General features: G+C 38.8%; 2 protein-coding genes across 2 annotated transcripts in view; one reads left to right on the top strand and one right to left on the bottom strand.

Annotated features, from left to right (window-relative positions):
- The window catches only part of LOC149220577 (uncharacterized), a 529,656-nt gene that overhangs the window by 397,741 nt on the left and 105,348 nt on the right, over positions 1-26,567 (top strand). The window contains exons 27-28 of the mRNA XM_089384824.1: positions 1,124-1,237; positions 1,504-1,578. Of these exons, the coding sequence (XP_089240950.1) occupies positions 1,124-1,237; positions 1,504-1,578 (189 nt within the window). The remainder of the gene's footprint in view (positions 1-1,123; positions 1,238-1,503; positions 1,579-26,567) is intronic.
- LOC149220579 (uncharacterized) lies at positions 9,005-21,249 on the bottom strand. The gene is made up of 4 exons (XM_089383657.1): positions 21,210-21,249; positions 20,681-20,822; positions 20,384-20,570; positions 9,005-9,103 (listed from the first exon to the last, which is right to left on the bottom strand). Exons 1-4 carry the CDS (start codon positions 21,247-21,249, stop codon positions 9,005-9,007), a joined length of 468 nt encoding a protein of 155 aa, XP_089239783.1.

Here is a 26,567-nt window from a genome sequence, read left to right as displayed (position 1 = left end):
TGGTGAATTTTGTAATAGATTGTTTAGTTTATGATGTATAATTATAAATTAGAATTTGAAATTTATATGATATTAGAAATTTAGATAATGATATTCATATCAATGATCATGCTTTGCAGCTTTTCAATTCAAACCCAATTGTCATAGTGGACTTAATTAATAAATTATATTTTATATTTATAAGTTTTTAAGACCCTGACGCTCCCTCACGTTTCCTAAAAAATGGTGGGGAGCTTTTGCATAGGCCGCTCCCTCGCCTCCTCGCTCCCTCGCCCCCTCGTCCTGGAACCTTGGTGGAACATTGGAAGAATCACACTACACCTAATTGCCCTAGATTCTTCAACAAACAGGACTGTGCTACCAAAATCAGGGTTTCCCAAGTAGTGTCCTTCCTAAAGCTATAGGCCAATAGGGGCGTTCCCACAGGGCTAGGGTTGAGGATTAACCCCTCATTTAAGGTGAAGGAAGAAGATCCTGGTCAAAACCCTTCCTTCTTCCAAGTCACCCCATAATCCATGCCCATAATGTTCAATGAGAAACAAGCATAAGCACCCAATTGCACAATGAAAAACATACCTTTCAGGTTGGAATGCCCACCTTCGAACATATGCTCTCGACAAATGGGCGAAGGGACATATGACTGATTTAGGGAGCGGAGATCAAATGGAACAATACATTGTCTACATCTGTGGCTGTTAGGGGCTGCCGGGTTCTGGCTGAAGGGATACCTAGGAGAAAAATTCTCCTATAGGGTCACCCACTTTTGATCTGTAACACTGACAACAAAACTTCTATATTATGGATGCCAAAATAACTTGTTCAAAATTGTATTGTATTCTCTGCTCTAGGTGATTGTTCATGGGACAGGATCTCCCTTAAGTGAAATGACAATTATGCTTGAGAATGCCATGTGGCATCTTTCTTATGTAACTAATATTTCATGTACTGGCTTACATCTTAGCATCTGAAACCTACCCTGGTCCCCTGATTATATGGGTGATATGTACATATACTAAATAAGCACATTGTTTGCTAAAAATTCATGAAGATTTTATGTTTAGTATAGGTACATAGAAATGTGTATAAAGAACTAATCCACAGCTGTCAAAACTGTCTTTTGCAGGTAGCAGATCATCTAAATCAACGCCATAGGGCAAGCAAGAGAGCACAAAAACAGTGCAGTGAGTTGCACCTTTTGATGTACTTACAGAAACATGCTGAAGCACAATATGCCTTGGTAAGTTTTAAAGGACAGGTTGAAATTACAAGCACTTTCATGGTGAAATTAATTCTAGCTTTTTTGAGCTATATTACATCTATAGAGCAACAGTTACAATTTTATTTCTGCTACAATTTTATTAGTTACAATTTTATTTCTGCTATTGCTGGAGGAAGGGAATTTCTGAGCCAATTGCAAAATTGATTATTTTAGCTATTTTGAAGAATCATCAGCAGGAAAGATCTTCACTGTTCTCACTATTCTGATTTGGCTTTATTTCCCAGGTATTAGAAATTTTCGAAAGGGGTCTTGTTGTTTTTGTGCCCAAGTATGATCTTCGAGGATTTGTTAATTTACAGGTAATAGATAAATCTTTCAGCATTTTCAATTCAGTTGGACATAGGATTTATTTGAATTATATACTGCCTTTTGTAAAGATATTTAGAGCTGACTTAGAAGTACTGAGATGTGCCCTAAACATCTGCCCTCTGTTTGGCATTTTTTGTTTTTCCCTTTCTTGCCCTGTGAGCAATCTGAGGAACTTTAAGCCTGTAAATGTCTCCAAAAAATTCATTCTTCAGGGCATCGTGCTTTCAAGTTTTCAACCACATAATAGTGATATGTTGCTATTATTTTTTATGCCTAGGAGCATCACAATTTTCAGTTGGGCATTGCATTTCACAGGAGCTTTCCTGTGTATGACCTTTGCTGGTGGCAACTTTCTCTGCGTTTGTCAGCCATCATCTGTCAAAAAAATGATCTGTAGATCTGTATCTCTTTCAGTGAAATGTCTTTAGTTGGTGTGCTGTATGTTTCTGCTCAAGACTGCATTTGAGTGTTGTTTGTTTGGTGAATGCACTGCTTCTCAACACCTCCATAACACTGTTCAGAATAAGGGATGCAAACTGTCAACATCAACAATTTTCTGGGTTTATTGTTCAGGTGATCTTACATTTGTTGTTGCTTGATTATTTTCCTCCGCTTTTTTACACACAAGTTACAGTAAAAAAGTCTCATCATTTCACCAAGAGATGCATTCTACAGGCTAAGATGGGGGAGATTGTGATATCTATTCAGCCATAATGCTCATCTCTACCCAAAACCAGCTTAGGTTCATCTAAAGCATGAATCTATCAAGTGCTGGAAAGGATCAAAACCTTTGAGGTATAGGCCTCTTTGATGATGAAAAAACTTGAGGAAAGGTTTGCAGATCAATGGTTTTGATCAATGTTCCATAGGTACACATCCCCCAAGGTGGGGAGCAGGCCCCCACATTTTTCACACTTTGAGGATGAGGGGTAACCTAGGGAAATGTTTCCCTAAGGGGAAGCTTGGGTAATTGCATGGGGAAACATTTCCCAAGTGCAGGGAACATGCTTTCCCAACAGAGGGATGTTTGGGTGCTTGCCTGCCCCCAAAAGGGGGACTTCCAGGTGCTGCCCCCTAGATGTTTTGCCCATCAACTCATGAAGATAAGACAAGAATATGAGATAGAGCTTTGAGGAGTCCATGACCTTGGTAGCCAATGGTGGCATTCTTCATTATCTTACACTTTCTTTCCTTTTACTTGAATTTTTAACAGTACCTTAATTGTTTCAGGATGTTTGAGAGGTTCCAACCTCATCAAACTTCATATGGAGAAAGTATAATTTCATATCCCAATCAGAGTTCGCTAGGATTTTAGGATTTGTAGGATTGTAGTGTTTCCATTGGATTGCACAATGATGACTTTGCATGGGATGAATTGTCATTGTTGGGATTTTATCATTATTATTTGTATATTTTATAATTTTAGAGATGGGGACCTCCTAGGATAGGGATCTCGACGTCCTCCCTTCCCTTATGAATTTTCCTAAAATTTGGGAGTGCTCCCACAAGTCCCACTTGTGCATCTCCCCACCCCTATGCTCCCCCATTCGAAAACTTGGTAGAACATAGGTTTTGATCCCTCTCTGCACTTGATAGATATTCCAAAAGACTTTTGCTCAATATTTGGGAGTTTCTCCTTTTCTCCGTTTTTCTAGGCCTTTGGCCATATAAAAAAAAAATTAACCAAAAAAGAAAAAAAATATATATAAGTAGATAAATTTAAAAAAGAAGAAGAAAAAAAAGTAAAAGAAAATACAAAACGGATACAAAATCTCATACCAAGTATATTTAAAACTTTTTACGTGGAGAACATTTTAACGGAGGTTTTAAAAACAACCCATGGTAATAGCCCATGGTATCTTAAAAGTTAAAGAAAAAACAAGGATACAAAAGCTCTTACGTGAAAGGTAAATATTACTTTTTGCAGGAGGCTTTAAAAACAACCCATGATAATAGCCCATGGTATTTTAAAAGTGAAAGATATTTTGATAACATTGGAGAAAAAAGGTGTGATCTAAATAATTTTAATTGTTCAAATCTAAAGATTGTGACGGTACCAAGAGTCACGTCTCATCCAAATTTTATGAGAAAAAGAAATATTATTATAATTATAAAAAGGGATACTATATAAGCCTTATATAGTTCCGGTCTCAAAAAAAATTATATATAAATTTTATATAATTATAATTTTATAATATATATAAATTAAAATTATATAATATATATAATTTATAATTATATATATTAAAAAAAAATTTTATTATATAAATTTTTTATAAAAAGAGAGTAAAAAAAAGAAGAAGAGAGAAATTATATAATAAATAAATAAATAAATAAGAGGAGAGAGAATATATCATATAAAAAAAAGAGAAATTATATAAAAAGAGAGTAAAAAAAAATCAGAATTGGCCAAAGATATAAGTAAGGGATAAAGGAATATAAAGTTTAGGGTTCAATTTTATTTAACAGAAAGTGAGAGAGATTATTAAAAAAAAAGGGCGCATAAACGATAAGTTTTGAAGGAGTAATAAAGCTTTAAAGGTATTTAAAAAAAAAGAAAAAGAGAAGTAAATTTAAAAATATATATATATATATATATATATATATATATATATATATGGAATCCCCGAGTTGGGAACAAAAACAATCAATCGCAAGAGATATAGAACAATTAATTACAAGAATGGAGCGACGGGCTGAGGAGAGAAAGAGAATGAATTCCTTCTTAGATTCTCTATATCCATCATCACTTCCACAGAATGATGTCATCCAATGCACCGAGAAAGTGCAGTTAAAAGATCAAGAGAATGACAAAATAGCCAAGATTCAACAAAGAAAGGAAGTGTTAGAATGCGAACATAAAAATCTTGTGGATATACATTACAAAGAAATAATGGAAAAGGACGAAGAAATTTCTCGTCTCAAGGACCACGTCGAAAAATTACTAGCACAAGTAAAGAAGACTAAAGTTTCAAAGAAAGAACTCAAGCAACATTTATCAGAACAAGAAGAGGAAAATTTGCGTTTAAAGAACGTTAATAAAAATTTATTAGAACAAATCAGAGATCTAAAAGATGAAAAACTTAAAATTCAAAACACTGAAAATAAGGTTGATGAATCAAAAACCGAAGAAATTTTACGTCTGAGAAACCATGATCAAAGTTTGCTCAATCAAACTAAGAAACTTAAGGAGGATAAGAAAGCATTAAAAGATAAGTTGGAACAAGCCACTCAAGAAGAAGTATCGAAATCTCCAGTCACAACAATTCAAGTTGAAAATAAGGGAACGAACACTGATCTAGTGAATATGACAACTGAAGAAGACAAGTCAGTTGAAGAAACGACACGCTTAGATGTTGCAGTTCAGACAATGGACATCCCAAGTGAATGTTCCATAACCAATTCAACAACATCTTCCCCAAAAGAAAATCTAAAAACTTTATATCGGCATTCGAATTACGAGAGTAGACAAATCAACCAAGCTACGTATTAGGACCATTCAAACCAAAGACAACAAATTAATGTTTTAGAGAATAATGACGTAACATCCATCCAATCTTACGCTGACAAGTCGTTACAAAATTCCAGTGATTAGACTTCTTTACAGAAAATTAATCTGGGATGGTCTGATCCCTTCTTAGTGCGACAATTTTGTTTGTCACTAAGAAGATCATATCAGCTTGTATCGACAAAGATGACTGTTCCAAGAGAGAAAGACTTTCAAAGCCGAAAAAGAGATCAAGCCTTTTTTCATCGACACGCTTTAAGGACAAAGCTCTTTGAGGAAGGAGGCAATGTAACGAATAAAATATATATAAATAATGTAAAATAATATAAATGATAATAAGCATAAATAATTCCCCGGATGCGGGTGACCATTAATATGCTTGTGATGAGAAGATGGGATGACGGCAGACGGGCTGGCCACTTGGCTCTCGCAATCTTCCCAAGAACAGAGTTAATACTCCTCAGAACACCTTGCAGACGGCATTAATTGCCCACTACAGCCGAGGCAGAACCATACTCTGTTTAACCATGAAGCCCGCTCATAAACATGGCATTCTTCCCCTGATCCATTGTGCCCGCCCTCTGCAGGTGGCCGTGCATATTGAAAGAACCAGTACAGGGCGACGCTACTGGTTTGTTTGCAGCCTTGTTTCGGGCAAGGTCCATTACCACTCCCAAACGATTCTCTGCAATTCAGCACCCGCTCTCCAGCATTCGGATTCCTCAGCGCCCAATTCCCCTATCAATCCCCCCTCCGCTTACCCTGACGCTCTCTCTGCTCTTCATTCCACCATGGTTCGCCACCGTATGCTCAGCAGATGGGGCGGCTCGCGGGGTGGTAGCTCTCGGCCTCAGGCCAGGCAGCGAAGTATCTCAGACTCTCCGTCTTCCTCGGCGGAAAATCCCCACTATCCAAATACAAGAAGTGGCCGTGGCAGAGCAGGCCTTCACTGCTCAAGCAGCGGTGTGGAGGCTGTGTGCTCTGCTCCCTTCCCTTTGCCCTTGCATCATACCCCCCATACCATGCAATTCCAATTCAGAAGCTCTCTCAATAGACCGATCATCGTCGCCACTATTTCCATCTCCTTTTCTGAGGAAGCAGAGCAGAGTATCCCGATGACCTTCTCCATGGACGAGATGCACAGAGCTGGACCGAGTCGAAACAGAGACAAGGAAGAAGCGCAAGGAGGTAATGGTGGTCGGAACAAACGGAATGGGAAGGCCGTCGTTGGCAGCCTGCATGAGGAATTGGAACCGCAGAATGACACGCAGGCTGTGGAAAGTCGCATGATGGACGCGTCGGACCCGCAGCTGGACGCAGGCAGCAGAGAAGGCGAGCAACAGCTAGTGAGCCAAACTGAGTCAGGCAACCCAGATGACTGGGCTTGCCCGATAGTGGAGGAACCTGCCACGGAGGATTTCACTACACGCGTCACGAATGCCAGGTGGCACTTCACTTAGCTCTTGGTTTTTTCTTCCTCTTTTTGTCCACGTTGGCGATCCAATGCGGATGTACTGCTGGTTTTCTAGGTGGTCAGCTGTTCTTGGGTGGAGTAGCTGGGTTTACAATGCTGGTTTATTGGTTCTCTTCAGAAAACTGTGGATAATTTTTAGTGTTGTCTTTTTTTTTTTGCATCTCCCTCTCTATCAAACTGGTTTCCCCTCTGTTGGGGCAGTCTCAGATCTAGTTAAATGGCAGCAAGCTGAGTTAGGTTGTGTTCCTTCACGGCCAGAACACCTTTGTAAATACCTTTTTATTTTCTTTTAATAGATTACTCTTACTTAGAAAAAAAAAAGAAATAAGCATAAATAATTATTAGTTAAGTAGTAATTAGGTTGAAGAGGCATGTCTAATTGAGACATGACTCTTCATGAAGAGACACTTGCTTGATATATAAGCAAGCCTCTCATTCTCATTTGTAAATTGTTCATTCTTATTCAGATATTTTAATATATAATATTTGTATCGTCATGGATATCTTGATATTCCAAGCCTTTTGGAGTAATTAACTTTTAGAAGGAACTTTGTTCGCTTCAGGGGGTAGTCCCTATGGAAATGTGAAGATGAAGGACAAGTTGGCAACCAACGAGTCTAGGAGACACGATTGACTGGCCTATCTACTTGGTTAAATTTAGCAAGACTTGAAGATTAGATTAGACTTAAATATGAAACCAGTGCCTTATGGAGTCAATTTCTTGCTTATTATCGATTAGAGGCCAAGTAACCAGATGGACAATCGCTGCTTAGATGCTTCACTAACCTATATGCTATGCAAATCCTAAGACCTAGGTGTGATGCAAGAATCTTGGTTACTTTTAGTTATATGCCTATTCTAAGTATGACCTTCCTCTTAACTGTTTTGGAACCAGTCTTTAGAGTAGGTTGTGGGATGGAAGCCAACGGGAAGCAAGCGAAGGCTTGATTAACGATACTTCCCCTTGTGTTCCAACCACTCGATGCCTCTGGTGGTACAAAGACTGTGGCTCTAATGACTGCAAGGTCGCCGTGTTAACCACTAGAAAGGTGTTGAATCCCTCAAGCTAAATTTGAAAAAGGGTGGCCCTCGAAGTCTATCAACCAAGCTTATGCTTGGAGGTAAATTATTAGTGCAACTAGACTTAGAATGCTTATGCAAGGTGGATGAGTGATTCTTAGGTTAAAATTGCTTAATGTTTAAGTACATGAGTTATTATTGACTTGTATGACAAGAGTATTTAACAATAAATGGAGAGACAACCTTATCACCAAGAATGTGCCAGTTATCAAGTGTCAATATTAAAGAACAAATCAATCCAAAGATAAACTTATCTTCCACGAAATGCTTAATCAATGATAGCAATTTAAAACACTTATCCAATAATGACAACTGCTTGAGATAATTTAGAATCTTCCAAGATATTTTATCAAAAGTAAATGCCAATGATCTTATGTCAATATGGAGAGATGCTCACTTAGAATAAGATAGACAATAAAATTATCAAGGCCTCTTAAGATATGATGGCTAAACAAGACTATGTGTTTAGCAATTATCCAATGATTCATTTTTCAGATTAACAATGTTCTTTAGACAATTAGATGCTCAACATAATGATGCAATTAGATGTGAAAATACTTAAGAGATAGAGAGATACTTCAGTGTTAATTAAATTTCAATGCCCAAAGTAATTTGAACCATTCAACGAGATTAGATTTTAGATATGCAAGTGCTTATTGAGTGATTTTAGTGCTAAGTTAATGATCTTAGAGCTAACACAAGACAAGTAAATGTTAGATTTCAATAGCACAAATCTTCTCCACAATGAACTAATTAGAGCATGAAACAATGAAAACCACTTATGTAACTTATAGTTCAATGTTAAGATAGATTTAGGACAGCAAGTAAATCACTCTAGATCCAAGAAATGACAAGCATGTAAGAACCAAATATGAACAATGAAACACCTAATGACTTTCCAAGCGAAAATATGAGATAGCCAACCTTCTTATGATGTGTTATTCAGTGTTATATCAGATTCTAAACCACTTATGACAGCAGTAAGAAAAGTATGAAAACAGTGAGCCACCAATGTGAGAGTGTGTGCCAAAATATGCCAAAAATTTCTAGATGCCAAAACAAGTTTGCCAATATGAAATTTTGAGTTAACAAGCACCCTTTGTGATGTAGCTTCAGATTATATCAGATCTTATCAAACTTTTATGCAGAGATATCAGTCATGAAATCAGTTAGTTTTATGCCCAAGAAACAATGTCCACTTCAAAAATGACTAGTAAATTTATACCATGAATTTCTTAGTGCATTTAGGCAATTTATATGTGATTTTTAGGGCACTTAGATTTAAATTTATTCACTATTATGAATGTATTCAGAGAGCTGTAGCAAACAGTGAGAGAAAATTACGGTTTAGAGATCAAACCCTAGGCCCAAGGCCTTGAGATTGCTTGCCCAAATTGCCAAAATTTTCCAAATGACTTGGCACCTGAAAACACAAAACTTGAGCCAATTTCTCCTGCAAAAACCCACCAATATTCAATCCCAAAAAGTTTCAGAGATGGAATGAAGGCAAGATAGAGCTAAAAGAGAAGGGAAGAGGCCTAATAGGCCTGTGACACAAGGTAAGGAGCCCTAAAGGACTGTTGTGGGCCCCACAAGGGCCGCGACCAAGAGGAAGAGGGCCTTAAAGGCTTGTTGTAAGCCCTTAAGGGTTGCGGCTAAGGGAGCAAACCCCACAAGGGGTTGCTGCAAGCCCTAGAGGGGTTGCGGCTAACTGCTAAAACCTCAAAAGAGGCTACGACTAAGCCAAGAAGGGAGGCTGAGAGGGAATGAGGGTTGAGGAGGGAGAGCGGAGGGATAAGGAGGAGGACGGAGGTCTGAGAAAGGGGGGAAAAAGGCAGAGCAGAGGAGGATGGAGAGTGCTGAGAGCAAGGGAAGGCCCTCTAGGACCTGCGGCAAGGCCTAGAGGGGAGGCTGAGAGCTTTACGTCTTATAGCCAGCCTTAGGAAAGCTGAAAAGGGTGACGCAGAGGGCTCAAAGGCTGATGCAGGGGGCCAAGGAGGCTAGGCGGCTAGCCTGGAGGAGGATGTTGGGCTTTGAGGCCCTAAAAAATTGTAAAACCCTCGCCAAAAATTATATTTTATTCACATCTTCAATTTTAGTGCAAATTCCTCAGTTGTTGGCCCTGCGAAAATTTGTAGATGCTAGATCTTACCTTCAATTACCTATATCTAGCTCTAATCCAACAATTTTCCTTTGATCTCAACTGCACAAATAAATTTTACAATACCCAAATCCCTAATATATACAAAAATTCAAAAATCCCAAAACCCCAAAAAACCCCAGTTGCAAAACAAAGGGTTAGAAAACAAAATAATTTACAAGTATATTATACAAATTATATTTAAAAAATATACAAGTGTACAATGCTTAGAGAAATTTTGAGAAATAAGTTTTTGTTGATTTTGACGATGGCTAGATGTATTTCGAAAGATAAATGTTAAACCACAACCTTAGCGAAGTTAGAAAACCATATAAAATATTTAGGATCCAAACATAGTCAGCATGTGCCCACAGTTTGTGAACTTGGAGCCCAAGAGCTAGGGAACCTGCAAACACTATATAATTTCTCAAGAATAAACCGTTAGAACAACAATGAATCAGATCACCTAAGAGAAGCCCAAAACTTATCAATAGAATGTTCCTATCATCTACAATGAAATAATGATTTAATAAGAATTTAAAACACAATATAGGAATGCATGTACTCAACGCATACCACAAATTAGTAGAATAGAGACACCATGAACTGCACCCCAAAGTCTTTTATTATGATTATTTAAAACCTTCCCAGCGGAACAATTGCTTTACATCAACTTTAGATAGTTACATTAGCCAAACATCAGATGGCTTGAGACACAAATGACCTCTAATTTATAGATAAATCCTCCAAGTGGAAAATAACAGTTAATTGGCTTGATCCTCGTCAAAATAATCTCGGTCGTTGATAAATCTTTGATGATCTTTTAATCTCTGTCATTGAAATAATTATTTTAGAGGAATTTTCGAATTTCTTATTAAACCCATTTTTTATTAGCTCAAAAATATTTATTTTAAGCTAATTTTATCAAAAAATTGACTTTGACTTGACGACCAAAGCCCAAGTGTCCAATTTTTCTTGAAATTTCCAATATTCCCTTGGTCGGAGACCTTCAAAAATTAATTTGTTTAAGACCCACGATTTTTTCGACTTGGAGAATTTAATTTCTTCAACATTTTAATCTTTTGATTCTAATTAATTAGTTTGCTGGCTTAGGATTAATTTTATTTTTGCCAGAAAAATTAATTAATTAACAGTTGAGGGGATTAATTATTTTTTTACCCTCAAATATTTTCGCCATGGTGTATAAGTATGAGGGGCCATGCACTAAAATAATTTTTTCATAAAATTTTACATAATTCAACCCTCAAAGGGGAATACCGTTTGTTATAGACCCTCAAATAATTACCCAATTTTGCGACACAATATGATCTAGTAGACCAAGTGACTTGTAATAAAATAATTTAGCCAATTAGCTTAAATTATTCTCAAATAACTTTTACAAAAGACTTGACTAAAACACTAGGACTCACCTAAGACTTTGATGATAAATTCCACCCTAGCTTTGGGTTAAGGTTGGAGGGAAAAACTCTGTCGATCATTCGTGTTTAGAGACACAAATGAATCAATGAGACAAAAAACTTCTTAAGATGAAGTTTGTCGCCAAAATAATAGGCTTACCTAGGTTATTACATACATACACGATCTTACTAGCATCATTTACATTACAAATTTTGCAGAATGGGTTTATAATGCCTCAAAAGCTGATGACTGATGATCTCAATCTTCTAAAAATTTTGGTACAATTGCTTCCTTGGAACTTTGACAAAATGTGTGCAACAATGCTCTTGATTAAATGCTAGTTCCAAACCCTCGTACATCACAAAATCCAATCCCTCCAACGTGGCATATAAAATTCTACTTTCTCCATATGAGATCCAATGAGGTCAAAACCATTCTCAAACATCTCGAGTTAATTAATGGTAATGTTAAAAATTTTAATGTTATTGTTACCCACCAAAATGGGTAACGCCACAGGAGGAAGTTTTTCTCCTACATTTGATAGCTAGTCGGTTACCTAAAGGGTTAGTAGCCCTTGCCAGCCACCATTAGACAATGATATGCCATATGCCTCCGCCATTTGTTGTGCTTCTCACTATTTGGCATTAACACTTGGATGAAGGTGGGTTGCTTCTCACTTGGGTGTGCTTCTCACTATTTCCAATCTGTAATATCCCGAATGAAAATTTAGCAGGATATGCCTTCATAAATTTTTGTCGTTAATTCAATAAACAAATTTCACAAATTGAACCATAAAATTATTCGACAAACTGGGAAATAAATTGCAACTGAAAATTGACAAGATGTACATGCAAAGGAACTCAACCTTATTTTATTAATATAAAATATGTTGATACAAGAAACTGGAAATGGCTGAGGTGATGGCCTCAAAATGATCTACAATAATGTTGCAACTGGCCTCCAAAATACACTGATCCACTGACTACACCTGTGAATTTTGAGTGAATTCAACAAGGGAAGATATGGGTTCTCACCCATTCTCGTTAAATCACTCGAGGGTTTCGGCTCTAGGGCTATAAAAGTAGAGAACTAGGTTCTCCAAAGCATACCAAAGGAAAATGCTTAAATCCAAGATGTCCTCAAATGATCTCCTCCACCTCATTTTAAAGGCCCAATAGATAAAATCTCCAATCTTTTAGAAGTATTTTATTTTATTATTTTATTATGATTCTAGATGCTCCCCGTTGACGTCATCTTAAGTGACTTTTTAATTTATTTAAGTCACTTTTGGCCTTTTACCCTTAATCAATTTTTTGCCCTTTTAATTAAATGACTAATAAAAGTCGTTTTTAATATGGGAAAATGGTAAATCGTGCACCATAATCTCTCCAATCACTGGAAGTAACTTCTCAACATCCCATCCTGTAGGTCTTCTCATTCTAGTTACAACGAGCTATTAAACTGAGGTGTTATGTCAAATATTCCTCCCAGAATGCCACCTTAAGTGCGATTAATTAAATTTTGCTCAATAATAACCCCGTTTTAAAAAGCAACAAAACCAGAAACAAGTTGAGTGGGACTGCTCATGATGATGAATATGCCAAGTGAACATCGTTGGATCCCATAAAAACCCCTCAAATCCCCTACGGGACTCCTGAGGACATCATCTTGCTCCTGTGATCTACCTATCACGTACCATGAAAATACATCTTGGTTTTACTATAGAGGAAATTGAAAGTGGGGACATTACAAGTCCTCCTGCCCCAAGATTTCTTGCCCTCAAGAAATCCATATCTGTCCACCACAGAGGCATCTGCACACTGATACCAGAATCCCATACAAATGTTGGGCTACATCATGCCTCCGTGCTAGACCAAAATGAATGGGTCCCTCGATGCCTTGATCTCAAACAAGTTGTTGACCCAATCCACCATCAATGGATCCACCTGGATCCCAAAGCCACCATGCCCATGTTGATTTTTGTAGCATCATATGTGTTCTAGCCACGAAACTTTGTGGAGAGGCTAGAATACATGTATTCTCCAAAACCCATAAATCGTTTCTAGAAATTTCACGTAGAGACGACTTAATTAAAATAATTAATCTTTTTTTAATGGTACCTAAGTCTAAACTTAGGAAAACTGATTAATTAAAGGGTATTAATTAAGTCATGGTGAGAATCTTTTAGAAGAAGACATGGATCGATTTCTAGTTAATATTAGTCGTTGATTATGTTTTAATCTTGGTTAATCTTGGTCGTTGAAGCCTCAACGAGAGATTATAAGAAGAAATCCGATGGGGGTTGGAAAACACACTTGAGGAGCAAGGAATTTGATATTGCTGGGAAATCAAACTCCAGAGTAGCAGCTGTGTGTTGCCGGAGGTGATTCAGTAGTTTTGAAGCAGTGAAAGAGGGGCAGGGATACTAAGGGCGGAAGGAAGTTTTTCCAATCCGGTGAGTGCATAGCAGAGAAACAACATACTTCACAAAGAGGTTGATGCAGTGCAGAGAGGCAACGCAGAACTTCAAGAGGGAGATCCGTATTTGTTGAGGAGAACTCGAGATTCAGAGGCAGGAGCTGGAGTTGGAGCCCGGAGGCCAAAAGATCGAGTTTCCAGGGTAGTGGCTGATCAACAGAGTGAGAGAGATGCTGATCCAAGCAAGGCTGACGCAGATCTGTGAGGGTGACACAGAGGCAACTGGGAGCAGCTCATCTAGAGCTACGGTCAGTTTCATATCACCAATGGAAGTGAGATTTTTCTCACTAGACATTTGTCAGCCATTTTCTCTGTATGCAAAGCTAGATTTGAGCTTCCATAAATTTGTACTCAAATTTACCACTACATAATAATAAAACCCTTAGCTGCTGCACTGGTTTTCCCAAGTTGGGTTTTTCCGGGGACATTGATCCAAAAATAACACTGTTTATTGTGTGTGCATCTATTCTTCCAGTGTTTTTATTTCTTTCGCAATATTATATTTGTGAAGCCTGCAATGTATATGTTTTGATATTTGCCGTAGGAAACTGCAAGTAATTTGTTTGATTAATTTAACAAATAGAAGAAACATTATCAGTTGCTGCAGTGGAATTTGGGATCGCCGAATTTTCACATGGTATCAGAGCACAGATAGAAGCCGAAGAGCTCAGTAGTAGAAGAGGAGAAGAAGGTTTGAATTTCTATGTAGGCAACAATTTGTAACCCCAGAGGCAGTGTAGTCCCTTGGGCAAGGAGGGTCAGTTTTGAGGCAAATTTATTTGTCTGAAGAGCCAACAGAGAAATTAAATTTTCCATATCAGAGCTTACCAGAGGCAGAGGAAGATGCAATATTTTTCCTTGCAGAGCAGATCTTCTGCTAGGACGCAAATTTTGCAGCAGATTGCTAGTGCAAATAGCGTCAGGAGGGTGGAGGAGCACACACTGAGGTAATTCTTTCCTTAATGGACTTCTAGCACAAAAGTTCGAATTTTCTTAGCAGAGCAGCAATAGTTGTGTGCAAAGTTTCTCACTCCAGAAGGGAGTGTGAATAGCTCGGCAGCAGTTATGCAGAGGAGAAGAGGAGGAATTTGATAGTTTTAGAGAGATGGCATCAACAGGGTTGAGAGATCAAGATCAGTTGGAGGGAGCCTCCAACTATGTGATCTGGAAAGCTAGAATTTCTTGCCTTCTAGATGAACATGATCTCAAGACTTATATCGATAGTGTGGTAGTTGTAACCGCAGATGCAGATCCGCTTAAGAAGTACAAGAAGGAGATGGCGAAAGAAAAGATATTGATTCTCAATGGGGTTCAAGATCACGTTGTATCTCACATAGCTGGCAAAGATATTACCTGACAGATGTGGGAAGCACTTGCTACGTTGTCCGAAGGATTTTATTAACAACAGAAGATGTATCTTGAGGAGAAGCTGACATGCACGAGGATGTAGAAAGGGGAGCGTATAGACCCCTTCCTTACTAGGCTTCAGGATGTTCAGGACTAGCTATCTTCAGTAGGGTCAATGCCCCAACCTACAAAATTGGTACAGTTAGCTCTAAACAACGTTTTTGAAGAATGACTAGTTTTTGTCCAAAGTATCCTGGGCAGAGAAACACTGCCAGATTGAGATCGTATGTGGGTTGACCTGTAGCAAGAGGAGATGAGATGAGATCTGGTGAAGAGCACCATCAGTGGTAGCAGCAGCAGTAGTGGGACGAAGCAAGCAAAGGATGTGGTTGTCGCATCAAAGGAGCAACAGGGGTAGCACAAGAGGAAGAAGGATGTTTCCAAGATCAAGTGCTTCAGGTTTGGTGAGCTTGGCCACTACAACACTGAATGTCCTCTCAAAAAGAAGGACAAGGAGGAGAAGCAGGATCGGCAGGCTGCATCCGCTAAGATCGGCAAGCTGTCCTCTAGATTGGAGGAAGAGTTTGCCATGATCAGTGAGATACCTCTAGGGGTGAGGTGGGGTGATTTGGTTTTGTAGCCCCAAAGAGCTACATGATGGGCAGGATTCTTGAGGAGATCCACCTCATGAATCAATACCTTGCTATGGTAGCCCAAAACATACAGTAGCAGATTGGTTCACTGGTAGTTGGTGCAGACAAGTGCCAGAGTGACAAATGCAGTAGCTGGTAGCAAGTCAGATGCTGGGCATTGCAGTGCAGAGTTGGCAGCAGTGCAGTTGGCACAGAGCAGAGTCAGCAGAAGTCAGGACTGAGGTGAAAAATGGAACATATTGACCATAGTTGGTTCATTATTTTGGATGCTTTTCTGTTGCAATTGTTGCAGTTGCAGCAGTGGCAGATGGAGAGGGAGTTGCAGTGTTGGCAGCAACACAGATGTAGCGTTTATCAGAGTTGCATAGTAGTTGGTGGGCAGCAACAACCTGACATGAACAACGTAACAGGAGGTGGTGCCAAGACTGGGTGTCTCTTTAGTGGGTTGCAGCACTAGAACACATTCCTTGCTAAGAGGGAGTGTTGGTTTGTGTAGCACCAGATGTGTTCTAGCCACGAAACTTTGTGGAGAGGGTAGAATACATGTATTCTCCAAAACCCAGAGATTGTTTCTGGAAATTCCACCTAGAGATGACTTAGTTTTTGTCCATAGTATACTGGGCAGAGAAAAACTGCCAGATTGGGATCGTATGTGGGTTGACCTACAGTAGGAGGAGATGAGACGAGATCTGGTGAAGAGCACCATCAGTGGTAGCAGCAGCAATAGTGGGACAAAGCAAGCAAAGGAAGAGGAAGATGTGGCCCTCGCATCAAAGGGGCATCATGAGTAGCGCAAGAGGAAGAAGGACGTTTCCAAGATCAAGTGCTTCAATTGTGGTGAGCTTGGCCACTACAACACTGAATGTCCTCTCAAAAAGAAGGACAAGGAGGAGAAGTAGGGTTAGTAGGCTTCATCCACTAAGATCGGCAGGCCGTCCTCCAGATTGGAGGAAGAGTTTGCCATGATCACTGAGATACCTCTAGGGGTGAGGTGGGGTGATTTGGTTTTGTAGCCCTAGAGAGCTACAAGATGGGTAGGATTCTTGAGGAGATCCACCTCATGAATCAATACCTTGCTATGGGAGCCCAAAACATACAGTAGCAGATTGGATCAGTGGCAGTTGGTGCATACAAGTGCCAGAGTGACAAAGGCAGTAGCTAGTAGCAAGTCAGATGCTAGGCATTGCAGTGCAGAGTTGGCAACAGTGCAGTTGGCACAGAGCAGAGTCAGTAGTAGTCAGGACTGAGGTGAAAAATGGAACATATTGACCATAGTTGGTTCATTATTTTGGATGCTTTTCTGTTGCAATTGTTGCAGTTGCAGCAGTGGCAGATGGAGAGGGAGTTGCAGTGTTGGAAACAACACAGATGTAGCGTTTATCAGAGTTGCATAGTAGTTGGTGGGTAGCAACAACCTGACATGAACAACGTAACAGGAGGTGGTGCAAAGACAGGGTGTCTCTTCAGTGGGTCAAAGAACACATTCCTTGATAAGAAGGAGTGTTGGTTTGTGTAGCATCAGATGTGTTCTAGCCATGAAACTTTGTGGAGAGGCTAGAATACATGTATTCTCCAAAACCCAGAAATCGTTTCTGGAAATTCCACCTAGAGATGACTTAATTAAAATAATTAATCTTTTTTTTTAATGGTACCTAAGTCTAAACTTAGGAAAATTGATTAATTAAAAGGTATTAATTAAGTCATGGTGAGAACCTTCTAGAAGAAGACATGAATCGATTTCTAGTTAACCTTAGCTATTGATTATGCTTTAATCTTGGCCGTTGAAGCCTCAACGAGAGATTATAAGAAGAAATTTGATGGGGGTTGGAGAACACACTTGAGGAGCAAGGAATTCGATATTGCTAGGAAATCGAACTCTAGAGTAGGAGCTGTGTGTTGCCGGAGGTGATTCAGTAGCTTCAAAGCAGCGAGAGAGGGGCAGGGATAGTAAGGTCGGAAGGAAGTTTTTCCTATTCCGTGAGTGCATAGCAGAGAGGCAAGTACTCCACAGAAAAGTTGACGCAGTTTAGAGAGGCAACGTAGAGTTGAAGAGGGAGATTCATATTTGCTAAGGAGAAGTCTAGATTCAGAGACAGGAGTTGGAGTGGGAGCCTGGAGGCCAGAAGATCGAGTTTCCAGAGCAGTAGTTGATCAGCAGAGTGAGAGAGACACTGATCCGTGCAAGGTTGACGCAAATCTGCGTAGCGTGATGCAGATGTAGTGCAGAGGTAGTTGGGAGCAACTCATCTTGTGCTAAGGTTAGTGTCGGATCATCGGTGGAAGTGAGATTTTTCTCACTAGACGTTTGTCAATCATTTCCTCTGTATGGAAAGCTAGATTTGAGCTTCCATATATTTGTACTCAGATTTACTACTGCATAATAATAAAACCCTCAGCTGCTACACCGGTTTTCCCAAGTTGGCTTTTTCCGGGGACATTGGTCCAAAAATAACGGTGTTTATTGTGTGTGTGCGTCTATTCTTCTATTTGTGAAGGCTGCAGTGTATATGTTTCGATATTTGCCATAGGAAACTGCAAGTAATTTTTTTGATTAATTTAACAAATAGAAGAAACATTATCAGTTGCTGTAGTAGGATTCAGGATCACCGAAATTTCACAGCCCAATAATCATCGCCCATACCCCATGGCTTTGGCTGTGCTCTGTCTCTGGCCGTAGATGTTACTCCACCAATAGAATACCAACTCATCACCTCTCTCCAATCCAACCACTGGCATAGACTGAGGTCAACCCCACTCTGTTGATGTTGGGCTAGTGCTACTAGAATGTTGATGAATTGTCGGCTCACATCCAACTACCAACTGGAACATGTAGTATCTAAGGGCCCTTGTTGTACTATTGCCCAAACTAAGAATGATGCCCCATACATAGGGTAGAAACTCGTGATCTCTCGCCAATCCATCTTGTGGAAAGGATTAGATGCATAGGCACCTATATATGGAATAAGTCCACTATGCTGCATCGCACCCAAATCACGCAAATTTGTCTGATCAATCAATCAGATCTGTCTAGGCCAAGGTTGCGGGGGATCCGTCCCCTCCCGAACCTTCTCTCGAAGCGTGCTCAGGGCGACAGAGCATCGAGTGACCCCAAGAGCACGCTCCCGTAATTTGCTCCTTGTGAAGTCCTAATTTTTTTTTTCGCTCTCTGCCAATTTAGGAGTGATAGAGGGAGCTATTGCAGATTGGAAACAAGAATTTGGCCCTAGTGTTGATATGCAATTCACGGTAATGTTAAATTGTTAAAGTGAAAGTGACATTATCTTTTATCTTTCATTTTTATCCTTTTACTTAAATTTTTAACATTACCATGAAATGACTCAGGGTGCTTGAGAGTGGTTCCGGCCTCATTGGATTTAATATGCAGAAAGCAGAATTTTAGATCTCACTCGAAATCCAACAGACTTATCATTTTTTAAGGATTGGGGGGATTGCAATGTTTCCATTGGATTTTGTCATGTATTGGGGTATGGAACTTGCATTTAATCAAGAGCACCAAGCCCTCTATGAGGGGCAGATTCCCAATAATCAAGAGCACCTAGGGTACTAGGGTATGGAACTTGTATTTAATTAGGAGCACCAAGGTCGTCCGACTATGCAGGAGGAGATTCTCAATAAAGCACGAGACAAGAAATTAGAAATTTCTTGTGGCAAGAGGGTGAAACAGTAGATAATAGATTTACTTGTCTTTTCTAGTTTCTAGTACTTTTTTTAACTATTGACTCTTTCATATTTGTTATGGTATTTTTTGTAAATAATATATGTCAATTTATGTTGAAGCTTCAAGTTGGCATTTATAACTCATTGGTAATGAATTATGAATATGATGCTTCGTGAAAGTTGAAAATTGAAAAATTTCATTTCATGTTAGATATTCTTTGTTATCGTTTGGTTACTTGGTAATGGTAATGGTTACAAGTAAAAGTTACAACTTTTGTGACAAATGATGATAAATGTTATACATCGAAGTTTGAAAGCTTGAAACTTTAAGATTGATGATCATGAGATTTGATATGTTGTATGCAATGTTGCATTAATCGTTATCGGGATAATATCGGTGCGAGGGAAAAATCGGAAAAAATCGTAATTATCGGGAAATAATCAGAAATAATCGGGAAATAATCGTTTGGTACAAAAATATTCATTTTTTTCATTTTTTTTCAATTTTTTTAATATCTAAACCATCTACAACATAAAATAAATACATTGACACATAAATATGATAAAAGAACTAATATATAAGATGTTTAATATCATTTCTAGTGCTAAAATCACACATAACATTGAATCATGTCCTGAATAGTAAGTTCTGACTCCTGAGTCCCAACTTAGCCTCAAAATATCAACAAAAAATATGATAATGTATCTCATCATGTCATAATTTCATATACAATAAAATGAAGAAAATAACTAAAGTCTAATCCTATTGATTTCCTCTGCCCCTCTTGCGAGAAAATGCCACAGCTTTCCCTTTCCCTCTAGATGTAGATGTTGGTGCCCGTGCTGGTGGAGATGGCAGTGGAGTCTAATGTGCTCTAGAAGCTGAAGAACTAGAAGTAGGAGCTATAGGAGGTAGACCACGTCCTCTACTAGTGGCAGTGGTAGCCCGGGCAGGTGGTGTCACCTCCTCCTCCTGTTCCTCCTCCTCCTCCTCCTCCTCCCCCTCCCCCTCCACTACATCCTGCACTAACCAATCATCAGCAGACTCCATGAGAGGCCTCTCGGTCTCAACCCTCCATGCAGCAGTGGTGTCAATCCCATCCAATGAGATGGCATCCACATCAAGTGTCCTCTCAAGTTGCCTCACCCACAATCGAAGATTGTAGTAGACGTAGACCATGTCATTAAGTCGCTGGGACTCCAACCTGTACAAAGATCATGAAATAATAATTAATAATTATAAAAAAAAATATTGTTTAATGAATTCAAAAATTTATTTGGAAATTTGCAATATTTTAAATGTTTAAGTGTTAACCTGTTGCGCTTCTTGTTGTGTATTTTTTCAAATACACTCCAGTTGCGCTCACATCCTGAGGAGCTACATGTTTGGCTGAGGATGCGAATGGCAAGCTTTTGCAGAAGGGGTACCCTGCCACCATACATTTTCCACCATGCATCTACAACAAAATTACAAATAAACATAAAAAAAAATGGAATTTGAAGAGACAATGAAATTTGAAACAAAGTTACAAACTAAAAAATACCTGGCATTTTAATCGTCCTATCAGTGATAGCCATCTCAAAGCCAAATGTACCACCTACCATCCTATATGTCTCAATTTGTTTAGAGATCTCTATACGTTGTTCTGGAGATCACACCATCTTCTAGACACAGGATAAGAATTCATCCATGATCTCAGCATCAAAATCAAACCCACATGCGTAAGAAAATGCAGGGTTCAGGAAAAGCCCAGCAGCATGAATGGGACGATGGAGTGTGTTGTTCCATCGCTCATCAATCAATCCCCATAGGAGTTGTCTCTGAAACCCATCATCTCCCTTACCATCATAGTAGGCTCGAATGGCTTCTTTGGCCCTGTCCATGGCCTCATACAAATAGCCCACTGTGGGCTTCTCACCATCAACCAACCGAAGAACCTTTACCAAAGGTTCAGTAACGACGCACACCTCTTGCACTCCCGCCTAGAAGTATTCTTGGTATGAAACTAGTCTGCATACGACCTCTCCCTCTGGTTTGCGGCTCATTGGCAAAGCACGCCACTCTTTTGAAAAAACATTCTCTTCACATCCCACATAGAATTCAAGAGGGATTGAAGAGATATGAAATTGGTGGCAAACCGTGTAATGGCGGGGCGCACCAACATTTTGTTGTTGGTGAATCTTCTCATCAAGCTAAGCACAGATGTATGGTTATATATAAATTTTGTAATGCTTTTGGATGAATCAACAATATCTTTGACAAAGGGAATTTTCCCTATGTCCTCCAACATCAAATCAATACAATGTGTAGCACAAGTTGTCCAAAATAAAGTAGAATGCCTGTCCATAAGCATCCTGCCAGCAGCCACATAATTTGCAGCATTGTCCGTTATGACTTGGACAACATTTTCTGCACCCACCTTGAAAATAAACACATCTAGCAAATCACATAAAGTTCTTGCATCTTTGATTTGTGCAGATGCATCAACAAATTTGATAAACGTAGTCCCCTTGGGACAACTAACCAAGAAGTTTATAAGGGTTCTCCCCTTTTGGTCAGTCCAACCATCTGACATAATAGTGCATCCTGTTTGTGCCCATGATGCCCTAAAATCCTCCAATCTTTGAGAGCAGTCACGCTTTTCATTTTGAAGAATCCGGCCTCTGAAATCATGATAAGAAGGGATTTTGTACCCTGGGCCAACACTTGCAATAGCATCAACAACAGGTTGGAAAAATGGATTATTCCTTACAATGCTGAAAGGAATATCACTCCAGAGGAGAAATTTTGCCAGCAACTTGTCAGCTTGTTCTTTCTCAGTTCTTTTTAGCATTGAACTGATAGATGGTTGTGAACAAGGTGTGGTTCGAGGAACAAAAATGATGTGGCAGCGACCGGATTGGTTGATGCTGCAGTAGAACTAGTGCCACTTGCTTCAGCTGACCTTTTTAGTTGCCTTTTTATTTCTTCTTTGGCCTCTCTACTCTGGTCTAAATTTCCAATGCTTTCATGGCTCTTTGGATGAGTTCAGGATTTGTATTTGTACAAGGCCCCACATCTTTTCCAGGGATTTGTGCAAGGTGATACTTCAACCTATACACCCCCCCAGACATAGGGTGGCCACACAACTTGCAAGTCAAGTTGAGTCTATCATTCGGAGCATTAGGTTCACCATATTCCCAAAAAGGATCCAATTTCCTTGGCATGTTTGTTTTTGAACTTTGAAGTTGCAAACTTGAATGGTGTTTCGGTGCAGTTGTGAACCTATGGGAAAATAAGGATTACAATTTAGTATTTACAAAATTACAAGTTACAAATTTACAATTTAGTATTTTAATTTTTAATTTTTACATTGTACAATGAAAACCCAAGTTACCCAACCAAAAACAACCATTCCAAAGTTCAAACCCAAGCTACCCAACCATTCCAAACCCAAGTTACCCAACCAAATGGAAAAAACAATGAAAAAAACATAAACAATGTTTAAAACCAATGGAAACAAAAAAAAATTGGTTCCCATAGTCATACCAAGTTACCCAACCGAAAACAATGAAGAAATACAAAAACAATCTTTAAAAACAATGAAAGCAAAAAAAAATTGGTGCCCATACCAAGTTACCCAACCAAAAACAATGAAAAAATACAAAAACAATGTTTTTAAACAATGAAAACAAAAAAAATTGATCCACATACCGTTTCTATGGAGAAATCGGTGGTCTCCTCTTGATTTTTTCTTCTAAGCACTGCGAATTAGCTTCAAAGCCTCTCCAACTTAGTCTCCCAGCTCTCCTTTGCCCTCTGCGCACGACTGTGCAAATGAATTCATAAAAAAACAAAAAAAAAAACTATATAAAACCTCACTGCTGCGAAGCCCCATGATAATTTTGTTTTTTATCGCGATAATTTCATAAAAATAGCGCAAAAAAAACCTGTGATAAATTCGAATAAAAATCGTGATATTTTCGGCTTATCGAAAAAATCGTGATTTTCACAACACTTGTATGTTACTAACTTGTGGACGTGGTTGATGAAGATTATAACTTCTAGATGATTGATCTTATATGGTTCAATCCATGTCTTTATGCCTTTTATATCTAATTCGTCATTCTATATGCTTTTGTTGACATGTATGCATCAAAATATATTATTCTAGTGTTTTTATTTCTTCCGCAATATTATATTTGTGACCGCTGTAGTGTATATATTTCGATATTTGTTGTAGGAAACTGCAAGTAGATTGCTTGATTAATTTAACAAATAGAAGAAACATTATTAGTTGTTCTAGTAGGATTCGAGATCACTGAATTTTCACAGCCCAATCATTATCGCCCATACCCCATGGCTTTGGCTATGCTTTGTCTCTGGCCGTAGATGTTACTCCACCAATAGAATACCAACTCATCATCTCTCTCCAATCCAACCACTGGCATAGACTGAGGTCAACCCCACTCTGTTGATGTTGAGCTAGCGCTATTAGAATGTTGATGAACTGTTGGCCCACATCCAACACCAACTGGAACATGTAGTATCTAAGGGCCCTTGTTGTACTATTGCCCAGACTAAGAATGACGCCCCATCAATAGGGTAGCAACTCATGATTGCTAGCCAATCCATCCTATGTAAAGGATCGGATGCATAGGCACCTATATATGGAATAAGTCCACTATGCTGCATCGCACCCAAATCACGCAAATTTGTTTGATCAATCAATCAGATCTGTCTAGAACAAGGTTGTGCGAGAGCGCCCCCCCCGACCCCCCTCCCTTTGAACCTGCTACCGAAGTGTGCTCAGGGCGACAGATCATTGGGAGCAACCCCAGGAGCCCGCTGCCATAATTCGCTCCCTAAATACTCGCCTACTAGGATTATCGCAAAATACTCGGATCTTGAATCTCTTCAGAAATCAGTCACTATCGATTAAGCTCACACTACTCAGCCTCTTTATAAGTATCAGAAATTCATCCTCCTTCTTAGAACAGTTCGGCTCACCTATAGAGAAGAGATCGTGCCCTCTTTGGCATATAAACTTCGGCCTCTATACTCCTTGAAAAAGATGTTGATCAATCATGTTGCAGAAATCAAGCACTCTTGGGCACCTATTCTAGCTTTATATTCTCTGAAAAATGTTGCGTAAAATAGCCCTGGATATAATTTGAATTTAGCCCTCAAGGCCTTGGTACTTCAGTCACTTCTGCTCCCTAGTCAAATGCGGCCTTGAATTTGGTAACTCTGAGCATAATCAAATTTGGAACAGGCTCCCTAATCACAAAATTTAACTCGTCCTTGGATCTAGAAGATTGCAGTGCAATATCATTTCCCTAAGTCTGGTGCAAATAGTGTAGGATCTCTTGGGCTTTCTCCTCTTGAATTGGTTGATTCATTTATTGATCAAATTTGTGGATAGATGGTATTTGAAACCCTTGTTCCCTTTGAAGAAGAAAAAATGGCCTCATATAAGAGAAATTGAACCTCGAGATAGTTATTGAATTCGGCCTCTTGGTTTGGAAGAAGGTGGATATCTGGCTTCCCAAGTGCGTTCTTTCTTTGGTAATAAAAATAGGATGCTTGTCCTCCAATTTTCTTTGCAATTTTTTTTTTTCTTTGGAGATGATTTCAACCTTGGGGATTGATGCTCAAATCTGGAACCACACAACTTCAAAATCAAATTTTCCAGCCCTTAGTACTCGACCTCCTGGAGAAGACACTAGATGATGCCCTCAATCTGCAAGAGAATGGGCTTTCGACCTCCACAATAAAGTCAATCTCGGCTTGTAAAAGATTAAGCTCTCAACCTCCTTCAAAAATGATGGTTCTCGACCTTTGCGAATATATCTCCATTTGAATGAATAATTGGCCCCAATTAATAGTTCGACCAAACAAATGATATCTTGATTCTTGCCTCTTTTACAAAAATGATTTTTACTTTTGGCCCTTTTAATAAATCTTGGCTAAAAATGAAATATTTGGTTTTGAATAAACAATTGGGCCAAAATATTGTTTTCCCTCCTTAAAAAAATATTTCTTCAGCAAAAATGGAGGCCACGATGGATTTTTCAAAGATCACCTACGGAATAATAAACTCCAGAAAATTCAACCATAATGAGCTAACTAGGGTGGCTATAAAGAACCACTGAAATTGTTGAGGTTCTAGCTAGGGTGATTATGGAGGATCACCGAATACTAGTTTCTTTGAAGTCCTCGATCTTCCCGAAGTTGATCTGCAATAAACCCTTAGGCTAGCGGGATGCACAACTCTAATGCCACTATAATATCCCAAATACAAATTTAGTAGAATATTGCTTCGAAAATTTTTGTCACTAATTCAATAAACAAATCTCACAAATTGAACCATAAAATTAATCGATAAACTAGGAAATAAACTACAACAAAAAATTGACAAGATGCACATGCAGTGGAACTCAACCTTATTTTATTAATATAAAATATATTGATACAAGATACAGAAATGGCTGAGGTGATGGCCTAAAAAATATCTACAATAATGCCGCAACTGGTCTTCAAAATAAACTGATCTGATGATTGCACTTGTGAATTCTGAGTGAATTCACCAAGGGCAGAGATGGGTTCTCACCCACTCTAACCAAATCACTCGAGGGTTTTCGTCTAGGGGCTACAGAAGCATAGAACTGGTTTCTCCAAACCACACCAAAGACAAATTCTCAAATTCAAGATGTTCTCAAATGATTTCCTCCTCCTTTTAAATGCTCAGTAGATAGAGCTCCAATCTTCTAGAAGTATTTTATTTTACTATTTATCATTATTCTAGAAGCTCCCCCTTGACTTCATCTTAAGTGACTTTTTAATTTATTTAAGTCACTTTTGGCCTTTTCCCCTCAAGAAATAATTTTCCCTTCTAATTAAATGACTAATTAAAGTCATTTTTAATATGAGAAAATGATAAATTGCCCACCATACTCTCTACGACCACTGGAAGTCACTTCTTAGCATCTCATCCTGTAGATCTTCTCATTTTGGTTCCAATGAGCTATTACACTAAGGTGTTCTGTCAAATATTCCTTCCGGAATGCCACCTTAAGCGTGATTGATTAAGTTATGCTCAATAATAGCCTCGTTTTATGAGAATTATCAGAAAGCAACAAATCTAGAAACAAGCTATGTGAAACTGCTCATGATGATGAATATGCCAAGCGTATGCTGTCAAATCCCATAAAAACCCCTC

The sequence above is a fragment of the Pinus tabuliformis genome, chromosome Q (genome assembly GCF_031772625.1).
Source record: "Pinus tabuliformis cultivar Carrire ecotype Pingquan chromosome Q, CPIR1, whole genome shotgun sequence".
NCBI lineage: Eukaryota > Viridiplantae > Streptophyta > Pinopsida > Pinales > Pinaceae > Pinus > Pinus tabuliformis.
The sequence above is the reverse complement of the archived record's forward strand: the minus strand, read 5'-3'. Positions and strand labels throughout refer to the sequence as shown.